At 45.1% G+C, this 26,014-nt stretch overlaps 1 protein-coding gene across 1 annotated transcript in view; it reads left to right on the top strand.

The window, feature by feature from the left end:
• The window catches only part of col7a1 (collagen, type VII, alpha 1), a 363,650-nt gene extending 339,234 nt beyond the window's left edge, over positions 1-24,416 (top strand). The window contains exons 109-117 of the mRNA XM_060835829.1: positions 421-501; positions 3,106-3,159; positions 4,722-4,775; positions 9,573-9,635; positions 9,729-9,791; positions 12,858-12,974; positions 17,629-17,706; positions 21,273-21,326; positions 24,291-24,416. Coding sequence (XP_060691812.1) covers positions 421-501; positions 3,106-3,159; positions 4,722-4,775; positions 9,573-9,635; positions 9,729-9,791; positions 12,858-12,974; positions 17,629-17,706; positions 21,273-21,326; positions 24,291-24,416 — 690 coding nt within the window. The remainder of the gene's footprint in view (positions 1-420; positions 502-3,105; positions 3,160-4,721; positions 4,776-9,572; positions 9,636-9,728; positions 9,792-12,857; positions 12,975-17,628; positions 17,707-21,272; positions 21,327-24,290) is intronic.
• The last annotated feature ends 1,598 nt before the right edge of the window (positions 24,417-26,014 follow it).

The raw sequence follows: 26,014 nt of genomic DNA, 5'->3' as shown, positions 1-26,014 counted from the left end.
AAGCACTCCTTCTGCCGAAACCAGAAGATCAACATTAGATTTGAAATTAGAGAGGTACTTTTCAATCAATTGAATGGGAGTGAAAATGTTTTCCTCACTTGGCCCTTGTTTCTTTCACAGATCACTTCAAATCTATGCCCTCTTGTTCTTGTACCTTCTATGAGTAGCAGTAACCTCTCAGGATCTTCTCTATCCAGCCAACTCCTGACTGTGAGTCACTCACTGTCAGACAGAGAGTCAAGAAGACTGTACATGGTGCTCAGCGGGTCTTGCGGCATCTGTGGACAGAAATCAGAGTTAACGTTTCGGGTTGAGTGACCCTTCCTCAGAGCCTGTTTGTTCGGTTTTTGTCAAGAAGACTGTACTGGTGTCTGTTATTAGCTGCACTAACTTTGTTTCCCACGTGCGGATCTTTAACAGGGAATACCGGGGAAGGATGGCAGTGATGGAGTGAAAGGAAACCGTGGTGACAGGGGAGAAATAGGACCTCAAGGTTTCAAAGTAAGTTGTTACAAACATGATGTGTATCCCAGGTGAACTGAGCTGTGATAATCATGAGGGCCATAGGTAAGTGAATAGGCAAGGTCTTTTATCCAGGGTCGGGGCGTCCAAAACCAGAGGGCTTAGATTTAAGGTGAGAGTGGAAAGATTTAAAAGGCACCTAAGGGACAAACGTTTTATGCAGAGAGTGATGCATGCATTGAATGTGTTGCCAGAGGAAGTGGTAGATTTAAAATTTAAAAGACACTTGGACATATACATAAATAGGAAGGGTTTAGAGGGATAAGGGCCAAGTGTGGGTAAATGAGACTAGTTCAGTTCAAGAAATCTGATCAGCATGGACGAGTTTCCATGCTCTGTAACTCTCTATTAGATTACTTACAGTGTGGGAACAGGCCCTTTGGCCCAACAAGTCCACACCGACCCTCTGAAGAGCAACCCACCCTCACCCATTCCCCTACATTTACCCCTTCACCTAACACTGCGGGCAATTTAGTATGGCCAGTTCACCGAACTTGCACATCTTTGGACTGTGGGAGGAAACCGGAGCACCCGGAGCAAACCCAAGCAGACACGGGGAGAATGTGCAAACTCCACACAGACAGTTGCTTGAGGCAGGAATTGAACCCGGGTCTCTGGCACTGTGAGGCAGCAGTGCTAACCACTGTGCCGCCCGTGCCACCCAAATGATGTATATGATGATGAATCCTTCCAAATCTGGGTCAGATATACAAATGGTTTTTCAAGTTTGGGATATTAGCAGAATTTATTAACACTTGAAGTGAAAGAGACATTTTGCATATTAACTAAGTTCAGTTTTCCATTTCTGATAAATGTGGAATGACTTAATTGAAACATTTGATGAATGACCTGACCTCACTGTGTAATGATGAAACCTTACAGGCTGGTGTGAACCATTCCAAGTGATCAGTCTGAAATTCAATCCTCAGGTCCACCACAAAAAACAACATGGATCTGCGCTGTTACCTGAGGTGTTTTTCACATATCATATAATACATGTTAAACACAGATATGCAGAAATGGCTGGTATTCACAAACAATCAGTACAACTTACTGGTGTACTCAAAAAGACGGGATAAAGGACTCATGTACATGAAGAACTGGTATTTTAAGAACTGGTGTACACAAACGGCTGGTATAAATGACTCACGTACACAAAGAGTTAGTGTATATATGTTAAAGAACTGGTTCTCCAGAAGGGCTGATAGAAATGACTGATATACACAAAGTTAAAAATCACACAACACCAGGTTATAGTCCAACATGTTTATTTGGGAGTACTAGCTTTCGGAGCGCTGCTCCTTCATCAGGTAGCTGTGAAGCAGGATCATACATAAGACACAGAACTTATCGCAAAAGATTACAGTATCATACAGCTGAAATGATGTATTGCTGTATGACACTGAGATGTTTTGCTTTGAATTCTGTGTCTTATGTTTGATCCTGCTGCACAACCATCTGATGAAGGAGCGGTGCTCTGAGACCTAGTACTTCCAAATAAAGCATTGGTGTCTTGGCTTTCATTAACAGGGGGATCGACGTTAAGATCCACGAGGTTTTGCTTCAGCTCTACAAGTCCCTGGTGGGACCACACTTGGAATATTGTGTCCAGTTCTGGTCGCTGTACTATAGGAAAGATACAGAGGCTTTGGAGAAGGTGCAAAGGAGGTTTACCAGGATGCTGCCTGGACTGGAGGGCTTGCCTTATGAACAGAGATTGACTAAGCTCGGACTTTTCTCTCTGGAGAGAAGGAGGAAGAGAGTTGACCTGATCGAGGTATACAAGATAATGAGAGGCATGGATACAGTCAATAACCAGAGACTTTTTCCCAGAGCAGGATTGACTGGGACGAGGGTCATTGTTCTAAGATATTAGGAGAAAGGTATAGAGGGGACATCAGAGGCGGGTTCTTTACACAGAGAGTTGTGAATGCATGGAATGTATTGCCAGCAATGGTGGTGGTAGCAGAGTCATTAGGGACGTTTAAGCGACTGCTAGACATGGATAACAGTGAATTGAGGGGTGCGTAAGTTAAGTTATTTTGTTTTACATTAGGATTAATCTTTGGCACAACATGGTGGGCCAAAGAGCCTGTTCTATGCCGTACTTTTCTATGTTCTATAACCTGGTGTAGTGTGATTTTTAACTTTGTCCCCCCAAAGTCCAGCACCGGCTCTTTCACATCATAATACACACAAGGATAGACATTGCTTATGTCCACAAATGGCTAGAATTCTCAAAAAGCTGGAACTGATGACTGGTATACACAAAGGGCTGGTACACATGAAGGACTGGTGTAAAGGACTGGTATATACAAAGGACTGATGTAAAATACCAGTATACACGAAGGACTAGTATAAAAGACTGATATACACGAAGGGCTGGTATACACGAAGGACTGGTAAAAATGTCTGGTATACACAAAAGGAATGATGTGGATTGTTTGTGTACATAAATAGCTGGAATTCACAAAATGCTGGATCAGATGGTCTTGTGTACACAAAGGATTGGTGTACACAAAAGACCGCTATATATAAAAGGCTGGTATAAAGGACTGGTGTGCAATTTGGTTTGTTTTACAGGGTGACAGAGGGGCGAAAGGTGCCTGTGGCACTGATGGAGAGAAGGGAAACAAGGTAAGGAATAAACACGGTGACTAAATAGTTCACTTTTATTTCAGCCACAGGGGTCAGTGGTATTCATAATATATATTAACACCTTGGGTTAGAAAAGTGAATATACTCTGGCCAAATTGGCAATGACCTGAAACCAGGTGGGAAAGCGAGTGGTGAGAGTGACACAAAGAGCCTGCAGAGGGTTATGGACAGTTAGAGGGAGTGGGCAGATGAAATATAATGTGAGAAAATGTGAGATTATGTATTTTGGTAGGAAAAATAGTGGATCTGGGGATTATTTAAATGGAGAAAGACTCCTGAAAGCTACGGAAGAGGATTCATGCACGAATCACAAAAGGCAAGCATCCAGGTTTAGGGGGTAATAGAGAAGGCAAATGGAATATTGGCTTTGATTTAGAAGGGATTGCAGTATAAGGAAGTCTACAGCTAAAACTATACACACCACTAGTTAGAACATACTGAGAATCCTGGTGAACACTTTTGGTCCACTTATCTAAGAAATACTGGAGTTGAAGGTCATTATGTTGATCCCTGGCATGGAGGGATTTTCTGACAAGCAGAGGTTGACGATGTTGCCTTGTACACATTGGAGTTTAGAACAACGTGAGACAACCATATTGAAACAATGGCGATTCTTAGGGGACTTAACAGGGTAGATGTGGAAAGGTAGTTTCTGCTTTTGTGATGAAGGAGCATAATCTCAGAGGAAAGAGTCACCCAATTAAGACAGAGATGAGGGGGAATTTCTTCTGTCAGAAGATACTGAATCTGTTGAATTCTTTACTATATAGGGTTGTAGAGCTTAGGTCATTAAGCACATTCAAAGTTGAGATTGACAGGTTTTTAATCAAGAAGAGAATCAGGGGTTATGGGGAAAGGCTGGAAAGTGAAGTTGAGGGTTATCAGATCAGCCATGATTGAATGGTAGAGCAGACTTGATGGGCTGAATGGCCTACATCTGTTCCTGAGTTTTTTTGGTCTTAATTCGGAAAGTAAATGAAGGAGGATGTAAGTAATATAAACCTCAAGTTACAAATTAAATATTAGCATGCAAGTTGGTTAATATCTCCATAAGTGAAAAAGTAGTATTGGGTGAACATGTGTCGATGTTGTCTAGGGTTTTATGTTTTTGTTAAAGATTTCCATAAAACAAGGCTGATACACCGCCTTCACCTATGTACCTCGATTCTGCATCCCTGAACAACCTTACCTCACCGAAGCCTAGCTTTGTTTTGGAACTGCCAATTGAACCCCTCACTCCTCACCCCCACCCCTGACAGCTTTCTGGTGGGGCGAGAGATTTCCCGAATTTCACTCTCCTTTGTGTAAGGAAGTGCTTCACTGGGAATATAAAGGTACTCAGGATATCTTGAACAAAAGAGAGAGTTGAAGAAAGGTTGTCCTTTTCTGCCCGTTTTGTTGAAAAAGCTTCAGATACTGCTCATTTTTAATAGCCATTGCATCCAGTCCTTTTAAAAACAGTTCTGAGGTCTCGTCTTATGGTGAGCTGTTGTTTATTCTGCGCCATCTTGATTTCTGACTTGGTGAAATTCTTTGTGCAGGGTGACCCTGGTATTCCTGGCAGACTTGGATTCCCTGGCAGGAAGGGGGAACAGGTAAGAATTCATTGAGAGAGTGCTCAGTAAATGGGGCACCGTTTTTAAAGGCATTGGTGCAAGGTAATGGATGTTATCAGCTGCTGTCGAAGGATCTTTGGTGAATTTTAAAAATTCATTCATGAGATGTGAGCATTGTTGGCTGGGCCAACATTATTACACATCCACAATTGCTCAGAGGGCATATTGATGGGAGTCTGGAGTCACATGTAGCCCAGACTAGGTACGAATGGCAATTTCTTTCCCTAAAGCACCATACTGCACATTAGCTTAACAGCAGCAGCAGTATGTACCATGTACAAAATGCACTGCAGAAATTCACCAAAGATCCTCGGACAGCACCTTCCCAACTCATGACCCCTTACATCCTGAAGAGCAAGGGCAGCAGATACATGGGAACACTACCCCTGCAAGTTCTCCCCTAAGCCACTCACCATCCTGACTTGGGAATATATCGCTGTTCCTTCACTGTTGCTGGATCAATATCCTGGACTCTCTCTGTGAGGACATTGTGGGGTCAACCCACAGCACATGGACTGCAGCGGTTCAAGAAGGCAGCTCACCCCCACCTTCTCAAGGGGCAGCTAGAGATGGGTAATAAACATTGACCCAGCCGGTGATTCCCACCTCTCAAGTGAATTTTGAAAAAGCATCATGTTCACCCAAAACCTCAGATGGTCACAAACAAAATATTACCAAGATGATTAAAAGGAAGTATTAAAAGGAGAGGGCAGGAGGATCACTTTAAATATGGAGAGCAATACAAAACTTGGCTGTGATGGCATCATATCACATTCTGTTTTTATTTGTTAATGGGATGTGGCCATTTGTGGTCAGGCCAGCATTTCCTCAGACATGATGGTGGCCGGGGGGGCTACTGTGGGGAACCATTGCAGTGCCTGGCATTCCAGGCTTTTGAGCTGAAAATGTGTTGCTGGAAAAGCGCAGCCTGTGAGGCAGCATCCAAGGAGCGGGAGAATCGACGTTTCAGGCATAAGCCCTTCTTCAGGAAGCCCTTCTTCGGGCTTATGCCCAAAACGTCGATTCTCCTGTTCCTTGGATGCTGCCTGACCTGCTGCGCTTTTCCAGCAACACATCTTCAGCTCTGATGTCCAGCATCTGCAGACCTCACTTTTTCCCATTCCAGGATTTTGACCCAGCAACACTGAAGGAACAGCGATATATTTCCAAGTCAGGATGGTGAGTGGCTTGGAGGGTAACTTGCAAGGGAGTGGTGTTCTCATGTATCTGCTGCCCATGTCCTTGCAGACAGTAGAGGCTGTGGGTCTGCAGAGTGCTATCAGAAGAGACTTGGTGAGTTGCTGCAGTTCCTCAGTAGGTGGTTCACAATACTCGAGGTTTCTGTAACAATCTGTACCTCAGGGGCTGGTTGCCGTGGGTGTGGGTATGTTCGCCGAGCTGGGAAGTTGGTTTGCAGATGTTTGTCCCCTGTCTGGGTGACATTTTCAGGCTTTGGAGCCTCCTGTAAAGTGCTGCTGTACTGCTTCTTCTGGAATTTATTTGGTTCCATTCCTGCTGCTTCTGGTTGCCGGTTCTGGTAGTTTGTTGTCGTAACCGGTATATTGGGTCTCGGTCTATGTGCTTGTTGATGGAGGCCATGGCTGAGTGCCATGTTTCTAGAAATTCTCTGGCTGTCCTCTGTTTAGCTTGTCCTGTGATCATTGTGTTGTCCCAGTCAAATTTGTTGCCCTTCTCATCCTTGTGCATGGTTACTAGGGACAGCTGGTGGTGATGTTTAGTGGGTAGTTGGTGTCCGTGGGACCTGTTTGTCTGTATAGTGTTTCGTGCAGTCTTTGCACAATACTGCCTCTGTGTGTTGTTAAAGGGAGTAGTGGATCAGGCAGGATGCTTTCTGCTAGATCGTGTCAAACTCGAGTACAATAGAGCTGCACCCATCCAGGCAATTGGAGTGCATTCCATCACACTCCCAGCTTGGGCCTTATAGACAATGGGGAAATCAGAAGGCAAGTTACTCCCCACTGTAGTTGAGCATGTCTTAGTCCTGATATTGATGTGGCTGGTCCAGTTCAGTTTCTGGTCAACAGTATGTTGGATGGGGTTGAGGTTTATTCGATTATGGGACTGTCATTGTATGTCAGGCAGAAAGAGGTATGAGGTCAGATGGCTAGTAGTTTGGTCAAAACTAGGTTGAAGGAGTCAAGTGACATGGAGAGGTACAGAGAGAGAACTTTAGGGTCTACAAAGCACGATCATCAACAGTGGAACAATTAACGTTCCATGTTGCGGCTGTACAGGATGTTGGTTAGGCCACTGTTGGAATATTGCGTGCAATTCTGGTCTCCTTCCTATCGGAAAGTCGTTGTGAAACTTGAAAGGGTTCAGAAAAGATTTACAAGGATGTTTCCAGGGTTGGAGGATTTGAGCTACAGGGAGAGGCTGAACAGGCTGGGACTGTTTTCCCTGGAGCGTCGGAGTCTGAGGGGTGATTTTATAGAAGTTTACAAATGGGATAAATAGGCAAAGTCTTTTCCCTGGGGTCAGAGAGTCCAGAACTAGAGGGCATAGGTTTAGGGTCAGAGGGGAAAGATATAAAAGAGACCTATGGGGCAATTTTTTTCACACAGAGGGTGTGTATGGAATGTGTATGGAATGTATGTGTATGGAATGAGCTGCCAGAGGAAGTGGTGGAGGCTGGTACAATTACAACATTTAAGAGGTATTTGGATGGGTATATGAATAGGAAGGGTTTGGAGGGATATGGGCCGGGTGCTGGCAAATGGGACTAGATTGGGTTGGGATATCTGGTCAGCATGGATGGGTTGGACCGAAGGGTCTGTTTCGATGCTGTACATCTCTATGACTCTCTGACATTCGTGATACTCAAGCAGCCAGGATTCAGTGTACACAGAGATCTCACCATTTGGAGGAAAATCGCAGACACAGAAGAGGGTGAAGCCACGAAAAGATTTGAAAACAAGGATAAAAAATATTAAAACTAAGATGCTGTTTGAACAGAAGCCAATGTAAGTGAGTGAGCACCAAAGGTGATAGGGGAAGGGAACTTGGTGTGAGTTAGGGCATGGGCAGTAAAGATTTGGATGAACTTCATCTTACAGAGGGTAGGATGGGGAATGTCAGTCTGAAGTACTTCGGAATAATCGTGGATTGAGCTAATAAAGCTGATGAACTGACACTGGGGCATTGTTACCGAGCTGGAAGTAGATAGATTTGGTGATGGTTAAGAAAATGGAATCAAGAGTTCATTTTTGGATCAAATGTGACACAAAGCACAGAATGCACTGCAGCATCTTAGCAATACTTCTTATAAATAATTCCTGCAGCAAAGCCCTGAGGCTGAGCTGATTGGTTTCAACAATGACAACTGTTAGGAGTACATGTACTTATGGACTATAATAAACTGAATATGGAATGTTTAGACATATCTGGGTTGAAAAAGCTTTATCATGTGATCTCTTCAAAGCAAAAAGTCAAAAGGTCAAACTGTATTTGTTATCTGTTTATTGGAAAAGCAAATAATTTTTGGAGATCCCATTCAAAAAATACTTTTAAGAAATGACAGCGGATGTGCTTTCTGGCTTTGTTGCACAATCCAGCTTTGGATCTGTGCTGTTCATTGCTGAGCAACAGCTGCTAGAGTTGTGTGTAGTATATCATGACTCCTAGCCATGTCCCTCTGAACCTGAAATCTGGTCTGAGGATCTTGCATCATTCAGTGACAGACACCAATTAGATCAACAGGAAATCAAAGGAGAATCAAAAAGCTGAACCCATTCAACCTGCTGAATATATCACCTTGTCTTTTTTTCACTTTTTATTCCAAAATTCATTATATTTCTGCAAAGTGGTGTTTTGTATGGGTGTGTATTTGAGAGAGAGATTAACATATAGTTTAATTCTGCATGGTGGCTGAGTTAATAATCAGTTTTGCTACTTAAGAAAAATAATGTTTATAATAAATAAATTAGGTTTGAGATTACTGAAGAAACCACGTGAAAGACTCCTTTGTTCAATGTAATAGTAATAACAGAGAAAAAAGGGACTATTTTGCTGATTAAGTAAAAAATTTACACTTTTTATAATCGTAGAATCTCTACAGTCTGGAAGCAAATCATTCAGCCCATATCAACCCTCTGAAGGGTAACTTACCACATCTCTTTTAACTCCACATTTCCCATGGCTAACCCACCTCGCCTACATATCTCTGGAGACAATGGACAATTTAGCATGGCCAATCCACCCTGACCTGAATATCTTTGGACTCTGGGAGGAAACTGGAGCACCCCTGCAGACGCAGGGGGAACGTGCAAACTCCACACAGACAGCTGCCTGAGGCTGGAATTGAACCAAGGTCCTGGGTACTGTGAGGCAGCAGTGCTAACCACTGAGCCACCATGCTACCCCATGCAGCTGCTCCATTTAACAGATGAAGTAATGGGGTTTGATTATGAGCACGCTCCTCCTGTTGATTGAAACACAATTGCCTTCCTTTGTGTTAGATCTGACTCCAACTCATGGAGAGTTTACACCCTGATTCCCAATGACTTCAATTATATTGGGACTCCTTAAGAGCTGATCTATTCTCATGCTGTCTTGGTGACACATTCCTGTCACTCCACATGTCTGGAGAGGTTCGGATTGGGAATTTCTATGGTGAACACTTTGTGTTACATCCACCAACATGCTCTGCGTTCTTATATGTGACAGACTGTCTAGTTGGTCTCCGAACTGAATTAGAGAAACCTGGGAATGGTGGTATTCCTGAGGTCTGGTGCTGATTGCTCTTTTATCTTTCAGGGTGACCCTGGTGCGCCTGGGCCCCCTGGCCTCTCTGGGAAAGAAGGTCTCATTGGACCCAAGGTATGAAAATAGTGACAGAGCTTTGTGCAATACTTCCCAGCCCTTGATTTTTATGTATCTCACGGCACTGATATGGTCTGGTCTGTAACACAGGGTGACCGAGGATTCGATGGGCTCCAGGGAGAGAAAGGAGAGCGGGGAGAGAAAGGAGAGCGGGTGAGTTATAGTTACGGTCCACACATTGGTTGCTGAACTAGGGGGCATGAGCTAGGCTATTCCTGAGACAGGGAAGAGGATTTGGAATGGTTTTCAGGTGCTGAACATGCATCCAGTGGGAATTTAATAAAGTTAAGATTATTATGAGGGTGTGCAAGAAGCCTTTAAAAGAGCACCACTCACAGATTTAGCTTTAGCAGAGCTTTCGTGGAGGCTCCTCCTTACTGCTCTTATTCGTATTATCTCATCCTGTACTCTCCCTTCCAGGTCAGGTGACTTCCAACGTACTGTAGAGGGTTCCTTCCAGATATTCATATCACTTAGTGACTCCAACACACACCCACAAAACTAGTCACAGTGGACACAGGCCATTCAGCCCATACCACCCCACTGAAGGCCATCCCTGCCTATCTCTTCCCAGAGCTAACCCACCTACCCAGCACACCTTTGCACTGTGAGAGGAAACCCAGACAGACACGGGGAGAACGTGCAAACTCCAAACAGACAGGCACCTGGAATTGAACCTGGGATCTTTAGTGCTGTGAGGCAGCAGTGCTAACTACTGAGCCACCATGTCACTCAAGTGGGGATGTCTGTGGGCAGTCGCTGGGTTGCAAACAGATCTGTTCTTGATTCCCTTTATGAGTTGATTTGTTTGCAGGTCAGAACACGATGCAGGACAATATAAAGTGACTGGTTGTAAATACAAGGAACATGCATATGTTGGATCTTTATCATTACACTCCTGTATGGCATCATGATCATAAATACAGACATCTGTAAGGTGGATGTTCATAAATCGGGGACCTCACCTTCTCCCAATAAAGTCGGGGAGTCTATTATATTTCCACTCTATTGAAGGGCAACTGTCCTTTCGGTTAAAACCAAGTAGCTGGGAGTGGGGCCCATTTTGGAGGATGTCCCCTTTAGCCACTTACCAAAAAACTTTCCATTAAAGGAAAAATCAGAAAATGCAACCAAGCTGCAAGATGACTTCTGGTGGCATCATGACTCGGGCTAGGTACCCAACTCTGGGCAGCTGCCAACTCCCAGCAGCACCCTGTCCTAACCCTATCACATGGCGCCCTTGGCAATGGGATGGATAATCCCAATCAACCTCCAAAGCTCAACTCCAGCAAAGGCTCTTAAAGAGTCTGATTCACATTCCTTCTGGGAAACAAGAGCTCAGACTCATTTCAGCCAGAGCCCAGCTGACGTTGGAGATGGGGCCTGGTTTGAGGCCTACTTCGTGCACACCAACTTTGCCTCTCACCTCGGCGAGACCTCAGTATTTAACTGCATGACTTTAACCCTGGCACCTCCGACAGTGGAGCACACCCACAGCACTGCACTGGGTAAACCACGCTGGAATATAGGCTCACATCTCTCAATAGGACTCAAACCCAGAGCCTTCTGACTTTGAGGAAGAACTCACCCATCCACAGTGGACATACCAACACAGAGTGTTGATGAAGAAATGTTGCAAACGTATTTGCCTCTATGGGCAGTGCAGGTTATGTTCGATTCTGCATTTTATTAAAATATTAGATCAGTCTGAGCTAATATCCATGCTTCAATGCTTTGAGAATTCATTTCACAGCCGTGATGAACAAGTTCCCTGAAGTTCTCCCATGGCAGATGTATCTAACACCAGAGGGTATACTGAAGGTGAGAAGTCAGTGATTGAGAAAAGTTCTGAAGGAAATAATTTTTTTCACCCAGACCGTGGTAGAAATATGGAACGCACTGCCTGAGGGGATGGTGGAGACAGGTATTCTCACAACATTTAAGAAACATCTGGATGAGCACTTAATGCATAGTAGGCTATGGACCAAGTGCAGGTAAATGGGATTAGTGTAGTTTGGTGTTTGTTGACCAGTATAGACATGATGGGCCAAAGGGCCTGTTTCAGTGCTGTATGGTTCTATATATATTGACAGGATGGTTCCACATTCAATTCTACACCCTGAGAAAGGACAAACTAATGACAAAATTGGCATCCAATCACCAAAATGAGATACTCCAAAACAATTTGATCAGCTACACCACTGAACAATCACACGATCATTAATATGTAGTTATACCACAACTCTGCTGTCTGTTATGTGACTAATTCTTAACTCCAGAGGTGAGATGTCTTCAGCAAATGGGGGCGTTGCCATTTTCCCAAGGTGGTCAATATTCCTGATCGATAATTTCCGTTCTTGCGGTGAATGTAGAAATCTCTAGCAAGATTAGTATTTGTTGCCCATCCCTAATTACACTTGAAAGTGAGTGGCTTCCCTCTGCCATTTCAGAGGGCTGTTAAGAGTTAATTGCACGGATGTGGGTCTGGAGTCACATGTAGACTGGACCAGTAAGGATGGCCAATTTATTTTCCAAAAGGACACTGGTGAACCAGATGGGTTTTCATGACAATCAATGGCAGTTGGCCATCATTACTTTGCTGAAGAAGGCTGTGGAAGCCAGGTCATTGAGTATTTTAAGACTGAGATAGACAGGTTCTTGAGTATCGAGGGGATCAAGGGTTATGGGGAGAAAGCGGGAAAATAGGGTTGTGAAACTTATCAGTCATGATTGAATGGTTGAGCAGACTCGATGGGCTGAATGGCCTACTTTCTGCTCCCGTGTCTTATGGTCTTATCACTGAGTCAATCTTTGGAGATAGCATAATAAAAACCTGAAATTGCTGGAGAAACTCAGCAGGTCTGGCAGCATCTGTGGAGTGAAAAACAGAGTTAATGTTTCAAGTTCTGTGATCTTTCTTCAGAGCTAGAAGTGGCTAGGTAATGGTAGTATATATGCAGGTAGGCAGGGGAAGGAGTGAAGGGATAGGTTGAGAGACCCATCAATGGATTCCCTCTGCACTGATCCACTCACTCTTTGACCCACTATCCCCACCCACCCCCCCTCCCCCCCATCATCAGAAAAAGACCACCCAGCTGCGTCTAGTTTTGAAGAAGGGACATTAGCTGATTTTTCTCTCCATGGATGCTACCAGACCTGAGTTTCTCCAGCAGTTTCAGTTTTTGTTTGTTTCCAGTCTTACTGTCTTTCTCTTTTCAGGGCTTCCCTGGTGTTGTTGGTCCCCCGGGCCTGAGAGGAGCTGATGGAATAGCTGGTCCCCCTGGACCTCAGGGATCACCAGGTCCCAAAGGACCAGAAGGAATCCAGGGTCAGAAGGTAATTCACTATCCCTGCTCCCTGTGCTCAAGGTTGGTTTTGTAAGTTTGCTGCTGTGTCTTTTGTTTCTTGATTCAGCAATACCCATTTTTTTGTCATCGTATGTTTGATTCTATACAGCACATTGCAGTGCAATACAGGCCATTCGGCCGTCAATGTTGCTCTGACTTGTAATAAGCTGATGTCCATCTAACCTACGATGCTCCATTGTTATCCATGTGTATGTTCAGTGCCTATTTAAATGCCCTTAACGTTGGCGAGTCTACTACTGTTGGAGGCAGGCCATTCCACACCCCTACAACTCTCTGAGTGAAGAAACTACTCCTAATATCTGTCCTAAACCTATGTTCCCTCATGTTAGCCTTCACCGTCCAAGGAAAAAGGCTGTCTCTGTCCACCCTATCTGACCCTCTGATTGTCTTATACATCTCAATTAAATCACCTCTCAACCTTCTTCTCTCCAATGAAGACAGCCTCAGTTCCCTCAGCCTTTCCTCGTCAGACCTTCCCTCCATTCCAGAAAACATCCTAGTAAATCTCCTCTGAACCCTTTCCAAAGCTTCCACATCCTTCCTACAATGGAGTGACCAGAAATGCACACAATACTCCAGGTGCGGCCTTACCAGTGTCTTGTACAGCTGACGCATGACCTCATGGCTCCAAAACCAATAAATGCCATCGCATCATATGCCTTTTTAACAACCCTATCAACCTGGGATTCCTTTCAGGGATTTGTGCACCTGGACATCGAGATCTCTCTGTTCATCTACACTGCCAAGAATTTTACCGTTAGCCCAGTACTCTGCATTCCTGTTAATTCTTCTGAAGTGAACTACCTCACGCTTTTCTGTATTAAAGTCCATTTCCCACTTCCCAGCCCAGCTCTGCATCTTATCCATGTCCCTCTGTAACCCACAACATCCTTTGGCACTATATACAACTCTGCCTACTTAGTGTCATCTGCAAATTTACAAACCCATCCTTCTACGCCCACCTCCGGATCACTATTAAAAAGACAAACAGCAGTGGCCCCAAAACAGATCCTTGCGGCACACCACTGGTAACTGAGCTCCAGGATGAACATTTCCCAGCAACCACCACCCTCTGTATTCTGATCCAAACCACTAAATCACCTTCAATCCAGAAACTGCGTATTTTGTGCAATAACCTACCGTGTGGAACCTTATCAAACGCCTTACTGAAGTCAATATACACCACATCAACCACCTTACCTTCAGCCACCTGTTTTGTCACCTCCTCAAAGAACTCAATGAGGTTAGTGAGGCATGACCTACACTTCACAAAACCATGTTGACTATCCCTAATCAAATTATTCCTTTCCAAATGATTATAAATCCTAAATCTTATAACCTTTTCTAACACCTCACCCATAACTGAAGTGAAGCTCACTGGTCTATAATTACCAGAGTTGTCTCTACTCCCTTTCTCAAACAAGGGACCAATATTTGCTATCCTCCAGTCTTCTGGCACTACTACTGTCGACAATGATGACATAAAGATCAAAGCCAAACACACTGCAATCCCCTCCCTGGCTTCCCAGAGAATCCGAGGATAAATCCCATACAGCCCCAGGGTCTTATCTATTTTCAGATCTTCCAAAATTGCTGAAACCTCCTCTTTGTCAACCGCAATCCCATCTAATCTAATAGCCTTTATCTCTATATTCTCACTAACATTACCCTTTTCCAATGTGAACATTGACGAAAAGTATTCATTAAGCACTTCCCCTATATCTTCAGATTCCACAGACAACTTTCCACTACTATTTTTGATTGACCTTCATCTTACTCTCATCATTCTTTTATTCCTATAGAATATAGAATGTTCCTATAGAATGCCTTAGGGTTTTCCTTGATCCTGTCCGCCAACAAAGTCTCATGTCCCCTCCTGGCTCTTAGCTCTTTCTTCAGATCTTTTCTGGCTAACCTATAACTCTCAAGCCCCCTAACTGAGCCTTCACACCACATCCTCACATCAGCCTTCCTCTTCCTCTTGACAAGAACTTCAACTTCTTTAGTAAACCATGGCTCCCTGTCTCGACAACTACCTCCCCACCTGATAGGTACATACTTATCAACGATCTGCAGTAGCTGTTCCTTGAATAAGTTTCACATTTCAAGAGTGTCCATCCCCTTGAAGTTTCCTTCCCCATCCTATGCATCCTAAATTTTGCCTAATCGCATCATAATTGTCTTTCCCCCAGTTATACCTCTTTCCCTGCGGTATATGCCTATCCCTGCCTGTTGCTCTTATAAACATAACCAAATTATGGTCATTATCGCCAAAGTGCTCGCCTACCTCCAAATCTAACACCTGGCCAGGTTCATTACCAAGTACCAAATCCAATATGGCATCACCCATGTTGACCTGTCTCTTCTAGTCTCCAGCATGTAAGCATAAGACAGCTTTGTGCATGACTGTCTCATTCGCTCTATGAGTGAATGAAGCTTAATTAAAAGATTCATGATCTCAGACCAAATACTTGACAACACATCTGCAAATGTGTTGCTGGTCAAAGCACAGCAGGCCAGGCAGCATCTCAGGAATAGAGAATTCGACGTTTCGAGCATAAGCCCTTCATCAGGAATAAGAGCGAGAGCCAAGCAGGCTGAGATAAAAGGTAGGGAGGAGGGACTAGGGGGAGGGGCGATGGAGGTGGGATAGGTGGAAGGAGGTCAAGGTGAGGGTGATAGGCCGGAGTGGGGTGGGGGCGGAGAGGTCAGGAAGAGGATTGCAGGTTAGGAGAGCAGTGCTGAGTTGAGGGAACCGACTGAGACAAGGTGGGGGGAGGGGAAATGAGGAAACTGGAGAAATCTGAATTCATACCTTGTGGTTGGAGGGTTCCCAGGCGGAAGATGAGGCGCTCCTCCTCCAGCCGTCGTGTTGTTGTGTTCTGCCGGTGGAGGAGTCCAAGGACCTGCATGTCCTCGGTGGAGTGGGAGGGAGAGTTAAAGTGTTGAGCCACGGGGTGATTGGGTTGGTTGGTTCGGGCGGCCCGGAGGTGTTCTCTGAAGCGTTCCGCAAGTAAGCGGCCTGTCCCACCAATATAGAGGAGGCCACATCGGGTGCAGCGGATGCAATAGATGATGTGTGTGGAGGTACAGGTGAACTTGTGGCGGATATGGAAGGATCCCTTGGGGCCTTGGAGGGAAGTGAGTGTGGAGGTGTGGGCGCAAGTTTTACATTTCCTGCGGTTGCAGGGGAAGGTGCCGGGGGTGGAGGTTGGGTTGGTGGGGGGTGTGGATCTGACGAGGGAGTCACGAAGGGAGTGGTCCTTGCGGAACGCTGATAGGGGAGGGGAGGGAAATATATCCTTGGTGGTGGGGTCCGTTTGGAGGTGGCGGAAATGGCTGCGGATGATACGTTGTATGCGGAGGTTGGTGGGGTGGTAGGTGAGAACCAGTGGGGTTCTGTCTTGGTGGCGGTTGGAGGAGCGGGGCTCAAGGGCGGAGGAGCGGGAAGTGGAGGAGATGCGGTGGAGGGCATCATCGATCACGTTTGGGGGGAATCTGCGGTCCTTGAAGAAGGAGGCCATCTGGGCTGTGCGGTGTTGGAATTGGTCCTCCTGGGAGCAGATGCGGCGGAGACGAAGGAATTGGGAATATGGGATGGCGTTTTTACAGGGGGCAGGGTGGGAGGAGGTGTAGTCCAGGTAGCTGTGGGAGTCAGTCGGTTTATAATAGATGTCTGTGTTGAGTCGGTCGCCCGAGATAGAAATGGAAAGGTCTAGGAAGGGGAGGGAGGAGTCTGAGACAGTCCAGGTGAATTTCAGGTCGACACATGTCAATGCCAATTTTCTGTTAACGTTGCAGCTGTTTTCATTTCTCTGCTTTTCTGAAATTCCCTGTAAATTTCATTGGATTTTATATCTTTTCTTCCGGTGGGAACAGTTTTGGAAATCCCACTTTACTCCCAGCCCAGTTGTAGGGTTCTTCACAGTAAATTCACTATGCATTATCCACCATCCTCTTTTCATTCATAGACTCCCTTCGTGCAGAAACAGGCCATTTGGCCCATCGCGTCTCCACCAACCCTCTGAAGGGCATCCCAAAACACTACTCCATCCCTGTAACCCTGCATTTCCCATGGTCAATCCACCTGACCTGCACATCTTTGGACTGCGAGAGGAATCCAGAGCACCTAGATGAAACCCACCCAGACATGGGGAGAATGTGCAAATTCCACACAGACAGTCACCCGAGGGTGGAATTGAACCCGGGTTCCTGGCGATGTGAAGCAGCAGCGCTCACCATTGAGCCCCTGAGCCGCCCTGATCATTCAAACCTTCCTCACTTCTGCAACGTTTGGGGAAGCCAGTTTTGCATTGTTTAGCTTAGCTTGACCAGCTGGAGCAACCAACATCTGGTTTGAAATGGAGGCTTTTGTGGGGGCAGTGGTAATGATTCTACCTCTGAGACAGGAGACCCATGTTCTAATCCCACTTGCGCCAGAGACGTGTCATACCATTATCTGAACAGGTTGATTAGAGACCGCTCCTCTGCAGTGTTTTTTGATGTGGTTAGTAACCACCCTCTGTCGTTCTGACACCTTGCTAACTTGTTGAGCTTGCTGTGACCCCAGAATGTCGAGGCTGAATGTTTTAACGGTGTTCGCTGTTTGTGATTGACTCTAGGGTGAACGAGGACCTCTCGGCGTGAGCATTCCAGGTCCCAGAGGAATTCCAGGAATCCCTGGGGAGAGAGGAGATCCTGTAAGTGTCGGAACAATGAGCTATTCCAGAGCAATGCAGATTCTGGAATTTCTAACACACTGAATGATGCAATGACTTTATACACTGAGTAGTCCTCACCATCAAAAAAGCTGGTTCCCAGTGACCTATTGAGCCTGTCTTTCCAATCAGACTGTCCCTTGTGTGCCTTGAGGGTGATCTGAGAGAATAAGAGTAAAGAAGTTGGAGCAGGAGTAGGCCATTCGGCCCCTCAAGCCTGCTCCGTCATTCAACAAGATCATGGCAGATCTGTCAGAGGTCACAGTTCCTCCTTTTTGCCTGCTCTCAGCAACTCAATATTTCAAAACTCGATCGACCTCCTGTTAAAGACTTTCAGTGACCTAGCCTCCACATCTCTCCGGGGTAGAGAATTCCAGACAGTCACTACTCTTTTAGGGAAGAAACTCCTTCACATTTCCGTTCTGAGTGAGTATCCCCTTATTCTATAACTATCTCCTGGAGTTTGAGATTCCCACACCAGTGGAAATGTTTCCTCAACATCGAACCTGCCAAGTCCCCACAGAACCTTCTGTGTTTCAACAAGGTCACCCTTTTTCTTCCTCATTCACGGGATGACGGTGTTGTTGGCTGGGTAGCATTTATTGCCCAGAGGGTAGTTAAAGGTCAACCACATCACTGTGGATCTGGAGTCACATGTAGGCCAGATCAGGTAAGGACAGCAGTTTCCTTTCCTGAAGGACATTAATGAACCAGGTGGGTTGTTTACCCAACAATGGATTCATGGTCATCATTTGACACTTACATCCAGCTTTTTTTTTAACTGAACTGAAATTCCACCATCTGTCGTGGCAAGATTTGAACCCAGGTCCCCAGAAAATTACCTGGGTCTCTGTATTAGCACTCCAGTGATAATACAATAAGGCCACTGCTTCACCATGTAAAATCCTGCTCTAATCTCTTTAGGGGGGGTTGCAGATCATACCCAGCTAATCCCCCACTTCCAAGAATTTCCAAAATATTGTCCAGTTACATTCCCAAATGTTTAAGCTGGAGGGACCTCAAATTCCCAGAACCCAGAATCTTACAAATGATGAAGGAGAGGTTTGGCAATTTGAAGATTTTACACCAGGGGAGAGTGAATATAAAACTATTTTCCATTAAAGCAAACAGAAGATTCTGCTCAGTGAACAAATTAAATCAAACTTCACTGCGGTCACCACTCCCCAAGCTAGCCGTCCTCCTTCTGTTACCAGAAAGACTTTTGAGGGGGTGGGCTGCTCTGCTGCAAATTGCTGCCAAAGTTGACATGTTGTAAGCGGTAGGGATATTGAGGACCCTGAGCCCTTTAAATTCAGGATACCATGAATTCAGAGAAAGCAAACAGATAGTGACACACGTGTCCACAATGTGTGAGGGATGTCGTGTCTCACAAACCTGATTGAGTTCTTTGAGGAAGTCACCACAACGTTTGACAGGGGCAGAGCTGTAGATGCTGCTTACTTGGACTTTAATAAAGCCTTTGACATGGTTCCGCATGGTAGACGAATTAATAAAGTTAGATCACATGGGATTGAGAGTGAGCTTGCCAAGTGAATGCAAAGTTGGCTTCACAGCAGGAGATAAAGAGTGATGAGTGGAGGTTGTTTTTCGGACTGCAGACCTGTTACCAGCAGTGCTCCACAGGGATCGGTGCTGGGTCCACTTTTGTTTGTCGTTTATATCAATTGGAGGCATGATGCTAACCTGGCGGCTTTTACCCTGAGTGGTTGTACATGGGAGATTTTTTTTCACCTTACACAGCACTGTTGTTGACTATTAGGCTTCCTCATAAGCCAAAGATTGCTGTTCATGAAATAACTTGCTTCAGAAAACCTCAAGAAATCTCTCACTTACGTTGCCCACTTGACAGAACTATGTACCTAGAATGCATATGTCACAATCTCCTTTCTTTTCTTTCCTTATTCTGCTGTGACCCCAGCTGGGACTTGCTGCAAGGTGTGGTTTTAGGTGAGGTCACCAGTGTAGGGGGGTCCCCTTCACCCCATGATGAGAAGAACATCTCTCCCTCTATGAAACCCATTGCTCCACAGTGCCCACAATGCTGCCACAGACAGAGACCAGTTGACAACACCTTGTTGGATGCATGGCCATTGTTTCTGCCATTAATCAATTTTTAGATTCCCTACAGTGTGGGAGCAGGCCCTTCGGCCCAACCAGTCCACAGTGACCTCCAAAGAGAAACCCACCCAGACCCATTTCCCTCTGACTAATGCACCTAACGCTATGGGCAATTTAGCATGGCCATGACCAGCACATTTTGGACTGTGGAAGGAAATCCGAGTACCTGGAGGAACCCCACACAGACATGGGGAAAATGTGCAAACTCCACACAGACAGTCGCCCAAGGCTGGAATCGAACCTGGGACCCTGGTGCTGTGAGGCAGCAGTGCTAACCACTGAGCCACCGTGCCACCCCGTGATCCTGGCTTTGTCACCTTCCCCTTGCTCACTAGCAACAGTGTGTGCTATCTACAAGATGCACTGTAAGCTTACACCAAGCATCCTCTGACAGCATGTTCCCAAACCCATGACCACTTCCATCTGGAAGGACAAGGGCAGCAGACACATGGGAATTCCACCCCCTGCAAGATCCTCTCCAAGCAACTCACCATCCTGACTTGAAAATATATCACCATTCCTTCACTGTCACTGGGTCAAAATCCTGGAATTCCCTCCCTAATGGCATTCTGGGTCAACCCACAGCACATGGACTGCACCGCTTTAAGAAGGCAGCTCACCCCCACCTTCTGAAGAGGCAACTAGCGTCAGGCGTGTTGGCCCAGCCAGTGATGCCCAAGTAACATGAATGAATAAAAAAAAGCACTAACTGTTCAGGATAAACACTTCATTGGATGAAATATAGAAATGTAGAAAACAGAAGCAAAAATAGACCCTCTGTCTGGACATCAGTCTTGCAGTAAGGGATATTTCTACTGGCTGAGAGACCTGTAACGCTGATTCAAGGTGATTGATAGAAGACCCAGAAAGAGAGATGGACATTTGTTTCATGCGGTTAGAAGTGGAGTTGAGCTGAAAGATGCTTCCTGGAAGAGTGGTGGAGGTAGATTTCATTAGTCTGCGAAAGAAAATGGGATAAATGCTGTAGGATTAGCATTGGTTGAAGAAAAACCAAGAGAGCGGAACTGTCTAACCACTCACAAAAGATAAAACAAAACAAAGTATATGTCGAAGTGAGGTGTGAATGGCAATGTCAGCTGTACAGAGAAGATGTGAATGATAAACTGCTGGTACAGAGCTGAAAGGCAGAACGGTCTTGTTCTTTGCTCTACAACATTTCTTGATCGTGTTTGCCATCCAGCATTTCACTGGATTCCCAGACAATCTTCCACATCATGATTGTGAATCCCTCTGAAAGTTAGGTTAAAATCGGTGCAAACCAGCCTATCCTTCAGTTTAATCGGGTCTAGCTTTTACATGGGGAAAGCTGTGCTCTGTGCATATGTTGCACTGACTCGCATCAGTTGTCAATAAGGTTATAACCATTTGTTCTGTTCTCTATGGTTAAGGGTGAAATGGGTCCTGACGGTCAAAAAGGAGATCAGGGACAACCAGGAATGACGGTATGTTAATTTTTCTTTTGGTTTGAATTGTACAATATCTTTAAAAATTAGACTCATTCCTTTGTCAGTAAATCACCTAAAGATGTCCAAATCCTCTGGAGGCTCTCTGTTTGTGGTATCAATAGGAATGAGAATAGCAGGGTCAGGGATGTATAGGAATGTGAATGGCAGGGGCAGAGATCTAGAAGAATGAGAATGGCAGGTTCAGGGATCTATAGGAATGTGAATGACAGGGTCGGAGATCTATAGGAATGTGGATGGCAGTGGCAGGGATCTATAGGAATGTGAATGACAGGGTCAGGGATCTATAGGAATGTGAATGGCAGGGCAGGGATCTATAGGAATGTGAATGACAGGGTCAGGGATCTATAGGAATGTGAATGGCAGGGTCAGAGATCTATAGGAATGTGAATGACAGGGTCAGAGATCTATAGGAATGTGGATGGAAGTGGCAGGGATCTATAGGACTGGAAATGACAGGGGCAGATATCTATAAAAATGTGAATGGCAGGGTGTGGGATGTATAGGAATGTGAAAGGCAGGGTCAGAGATCTATAGGAATATGAATGGCAGGGTGTGGGATCTATAGGAATGAGAATGGCAGGGTCAGGGATCTATAGGAATGTGAATGGCAAGGTCAGGGATCTATAGGAATGTGAATGGCAGGGTGTGGTATGTATAGGAATGGGAATGGCAGGGTCAGGGATCTATAGGAGTGTGAATGGCAGGGTCAGGGATCTATAGGAATGTGAATGGCAGGGTCAGGGATCTATAGAAATGAGAATGGCAGGGTGTGGGATGTATAGGAATGTGAATGGCAGGGTCAGGGATCTATAGGAACGTGAATGGCTGGGTAAGGGATCTATAGGAATGAGAATGGCAGGAGCAGGGATCTATAGGAACGTGAATGGCAGAGTGAGGGATCTATAGGAATGTGAATGGCAGAGTGAGGGATCTATAGGAATGTGAATGGCTGGGTAAGGGATCTATAGGAATGAGAATGGCAGGAGCAGGGATCTATAGGAATGTGAATGGCAGGGTGTGGTATCTATAGGAATGAGAATGGCAGGGTCAGGGATCTATAGGAATGTGAATGGCAGGGTGTGGTATCTATAGGAATGAGAATGGCAGGGGCAGGTATCGTTAGGAATGTGAATGGCAGGGTCAGGGATCTATAGGAATGAGAATGGCAGGGTGTGGTATGTATAGGAACATGAATGGCATGGTCAGGGATCTATAGGAGTGTGAATGGCAGGGTGTGGGATGTATAGGAATGTGAATGGCAGAGTGAGGGATCTATAGGAATGTGAATGGCAGAGTGAGGGATCTATAGGAATGTAAATGGCTGGGTAAGGGATCTATAGGAACGTGAATGGTAGGGCAGGGATCTATAGGAATGAGAATGGCAGGGCAGGGATATATAGGAATGTGAATGACAGATTGAGGAATCTCTATGAATGTGAATGGCAGGGGCAGGTATCAATAGGAATGTGAATGGCAGGATGTGGTATCTATAGGAATGTGAATGGCAGGGCAGGGATCTATAGGAATGAGAATGGCAGGGTGTGGTATCTATAGGAATGAGAATGGCAGGGTCAGGGATCTATAGGAATGTGAATGGCAGGATATGGTATCTATAGGAATGTGAATGGCAGGGCAGGGATCTATAGGAATGAGAATGGCAGGGTGTGGTATCTATAGGAATGAGAATGGCAGGGTCAGGGATCTATAGGAATGTGAATGGCAGGGTGTGGTATCTATAGGAATGAGAATGGCAGGGGCAGGGATCTATAGGAATGAGAATGGCCGGGGCAGGGATCTATAGGAATGTGAATGGCAAAGTGTGGTATCTATAGGAATGAGAATGGCTGGGTCAGAGATCTATAGCAATGTGAATGGCAGTGGAAGGGATATATAGGAATGAGAATGGCAGGGTGTGGTATGTATAGGAATATGAATGGCAGGGTCAGGGATCTATCGAATTGTGAATGGCAGGGTATGGTATCTATAGGATGTGAATGGCATGGTCAGGGATCTATAGGAATGAGAATGGCAGTGGAAGGGATATATAGGAATGTGCATGTCATGTTTAGGAATCTATAGGAATGTGAATGGCAGGGTGTGGGTATGTATAAGAATGTGAATGGCATGGTCAGGGATCTATAGGATGAGAATGGCAGGGTGTGGTATCGAAAGGAATGTGAATGGCTGGGTCAGAGATCTATAGGAATGTGAATGGCAGTGGAAGGGATATATAGGAATGTGAATGGCATGGTGTGGTATCTATAGGAATGAGAATGGCAGGGTCAGGGATCGATAAGAATGTGAATGGCAGTGGAAGGGATATATAGGAATGTGAATGGTAGGGTATGGTATCTATAGGAATGTGAATGGCAGGGTATGGGATCTATAGGAATGTGAATGGCAGGGTCAGGGATCTATAGAATTGTGAATGGCAGGGTATGGTATCTATAGGAATGTGAATGGCAGGGTATGGGATCTATAGGAATGTGAATGGCAGGGGCAGGTACCTGTTGGAATGTGATTAAATATGCAAATTAAAGTGATGAAGGGGGAAATAAGAGGAGGAAAACCTCACCAGCCAAGAAGTGTCAGACAATTTGGGGACAGAGCTCTCTGAGATTTTCCGGCAAAGTAGCCAAAAGTAGTAAATTAAAAGCAACTTCCAGACAACTATTTACATTAAACTGTGCAGAAGAAAGCATTTTTAATTCAAATTCCGCCTGTAAATGGGGCTGGTTCCCTGCTGACCTGCCTTCCTGGGTGAGCTGTAGAATGGAGCCAGTCAGCCCAGAGGCAGGGCCTGTATTTGCGGTAATTGGTCACATTAGCGGACAAGTACAGGTCTCCAGTGTGCATTGCCTCGAGGGAGGGTCGGACTGTGCCAGTCCACTAAACTGTGACATTAACCTTGCCTTTTTTGCTTCCTCCTCTTCATAACAGGAGGATCAAATCCGTGCGTTCGTGAGGCAGGAGATGAGCGAACACTGTGGTAAGACTCTGTCTTTTCAATTAAAGTGCAAACCAAGGGGCTGGAAGGCTGTTGTAAGCACTGCAACATCCACTTAAGTGTTCTAATAGACGCATCAGCAAGACTGAGACCGTGCATTGTGGAAAATACATCTGCAGTTAACTCAGTCAGCAGACATCTGTTAAACATATCAAATTCTAAAAAATTACTCTTGTTATCCCAGAGTCTCTAATAATGACAATATCATCCATGGTGTATGTATCTATTATTTCAAAATCAGCTTGTTTCTACATATAGATGAAAAGAATCAAAGATTCGCTTATATTAGATATGTGCATTGCCATTAAGAGAGTTCACCTTTCAGGATTCCATATTCTGTGTGTATACACTGTTACCAACCTGCCTGACAGTTAGTCTGCCATAAGTCTACAATCTGCACTCTCAGAAACCAGTTGGCTGTTGCAGTGTCTGCTTCATTGTTTATAATGTGTTTTACTGTTTCAAGTAAACCATGCCCACAGAGTTAATCAATCCTGATCAGTAATGGATTAATAAACCATTGTCATGAACGTGACAGAGGTTATCTGATGATGTCGGGGGAGCTGGAGAACTAAATGAGGAAGGAATGGATGCACACACAAGTCGAGGGGGAGAAAACTCATTCACCCAGCTTGGATCAAATGGTCACTCCTCTGCGTGTTGCGTCATTTCCTTCGTAAACTCAGTGCCAATGCAAAATGATCAATTTGTATCTGAGGAGGAAGAAACAATTGCTTGGTAGCACTGAACTTGAATCTTGCTGCGAAGAGAGAAATGCAGCTGAAGCTTTTCATTTTGTACTCCTCAGGACAAATGCAAGGATGACAAATTTCAAACGGGTCGCCATTAGACATAGGATAGAATTAGGCCATTCAGCCCCATCCAGTCTGATCCACCATTCCATCATGGCTGGTGTGTTTCTCAACCCCATTCTCCCCATAAGCCTTGTACCCCTTACCAGCTGAAGACCTAACTAGCTGTGTCTTAAATATACTCAGTGACTTGGCTTCCACAGCCATCTGCAGCGATGAGTTCCACAGATTCACCACCCTCTGAAATTCCTCCACATTTCAGTTCTAAAGGGTCATCCATTCACAGTGAGACTGTACCCTTGGTTCCTAGTCTCTCCGACTAGTGACTTCTCCATGCCCACTCTGCCCAGGCCTCTCAGTATTCTGTAAATTTCAATTGGATCCTCCTCATCCTGTTAAACTCCATTGAGTACAGATCCAACATTCTCAACCGCTCCTCATATGACAATCCCTTCTTCCTCAGGAACATTCTTATAAACTTAGTGTAAACCCCCTCCAACGCCAGCAGATCGTTCCATCGATACAGCAGCCAAAATGCTCACAATATTCTAAAAGCAGTCTGACTAGAACCTTATACATCCTCAGCAGTACGCCCCTCCTCTTGTACTGTAGCCCTCTTGAAATGAATGCTAACGTTGTATTTGCCTTCCTGACTGCCAACTGAATCTTCACGTTAACCTTAAGATAATCCTGAATTAAGATTCCGAAGTCCCTTTGTCTGATTTCCGAAGCCTCGCCCTGTTTAGAAAATAGTCTGTGCCTCTATTCTTCCTGTCAAAGTGCAAAACCTTACACTTTCCCACATTGTAATCCACTTGCCATTTCTTTGCCCACTCTTCTAGTCC

The sequence above is a fragment of the Hemiscyllium ocellatum genome, chromosome 14, assembly GCF_020745735.1.
Source record: "Hemiscyllium ocellatum isolate sHemOce1 chromosome 14, sHemOce1.pat.X.cur, whole genome shotgun sequence".
NCBI lineage: Eukaryota > Metazoa > Chordata > Chondrichthyes > Orectolobiformes > Hemiscylliidae > Hemiscyllium > Hemiscyllium ocellatum.
Note: the sequence above shows the minus strand (reverse complement) of the source record. Positions and strands in the feature narration are given on the sequence as shown.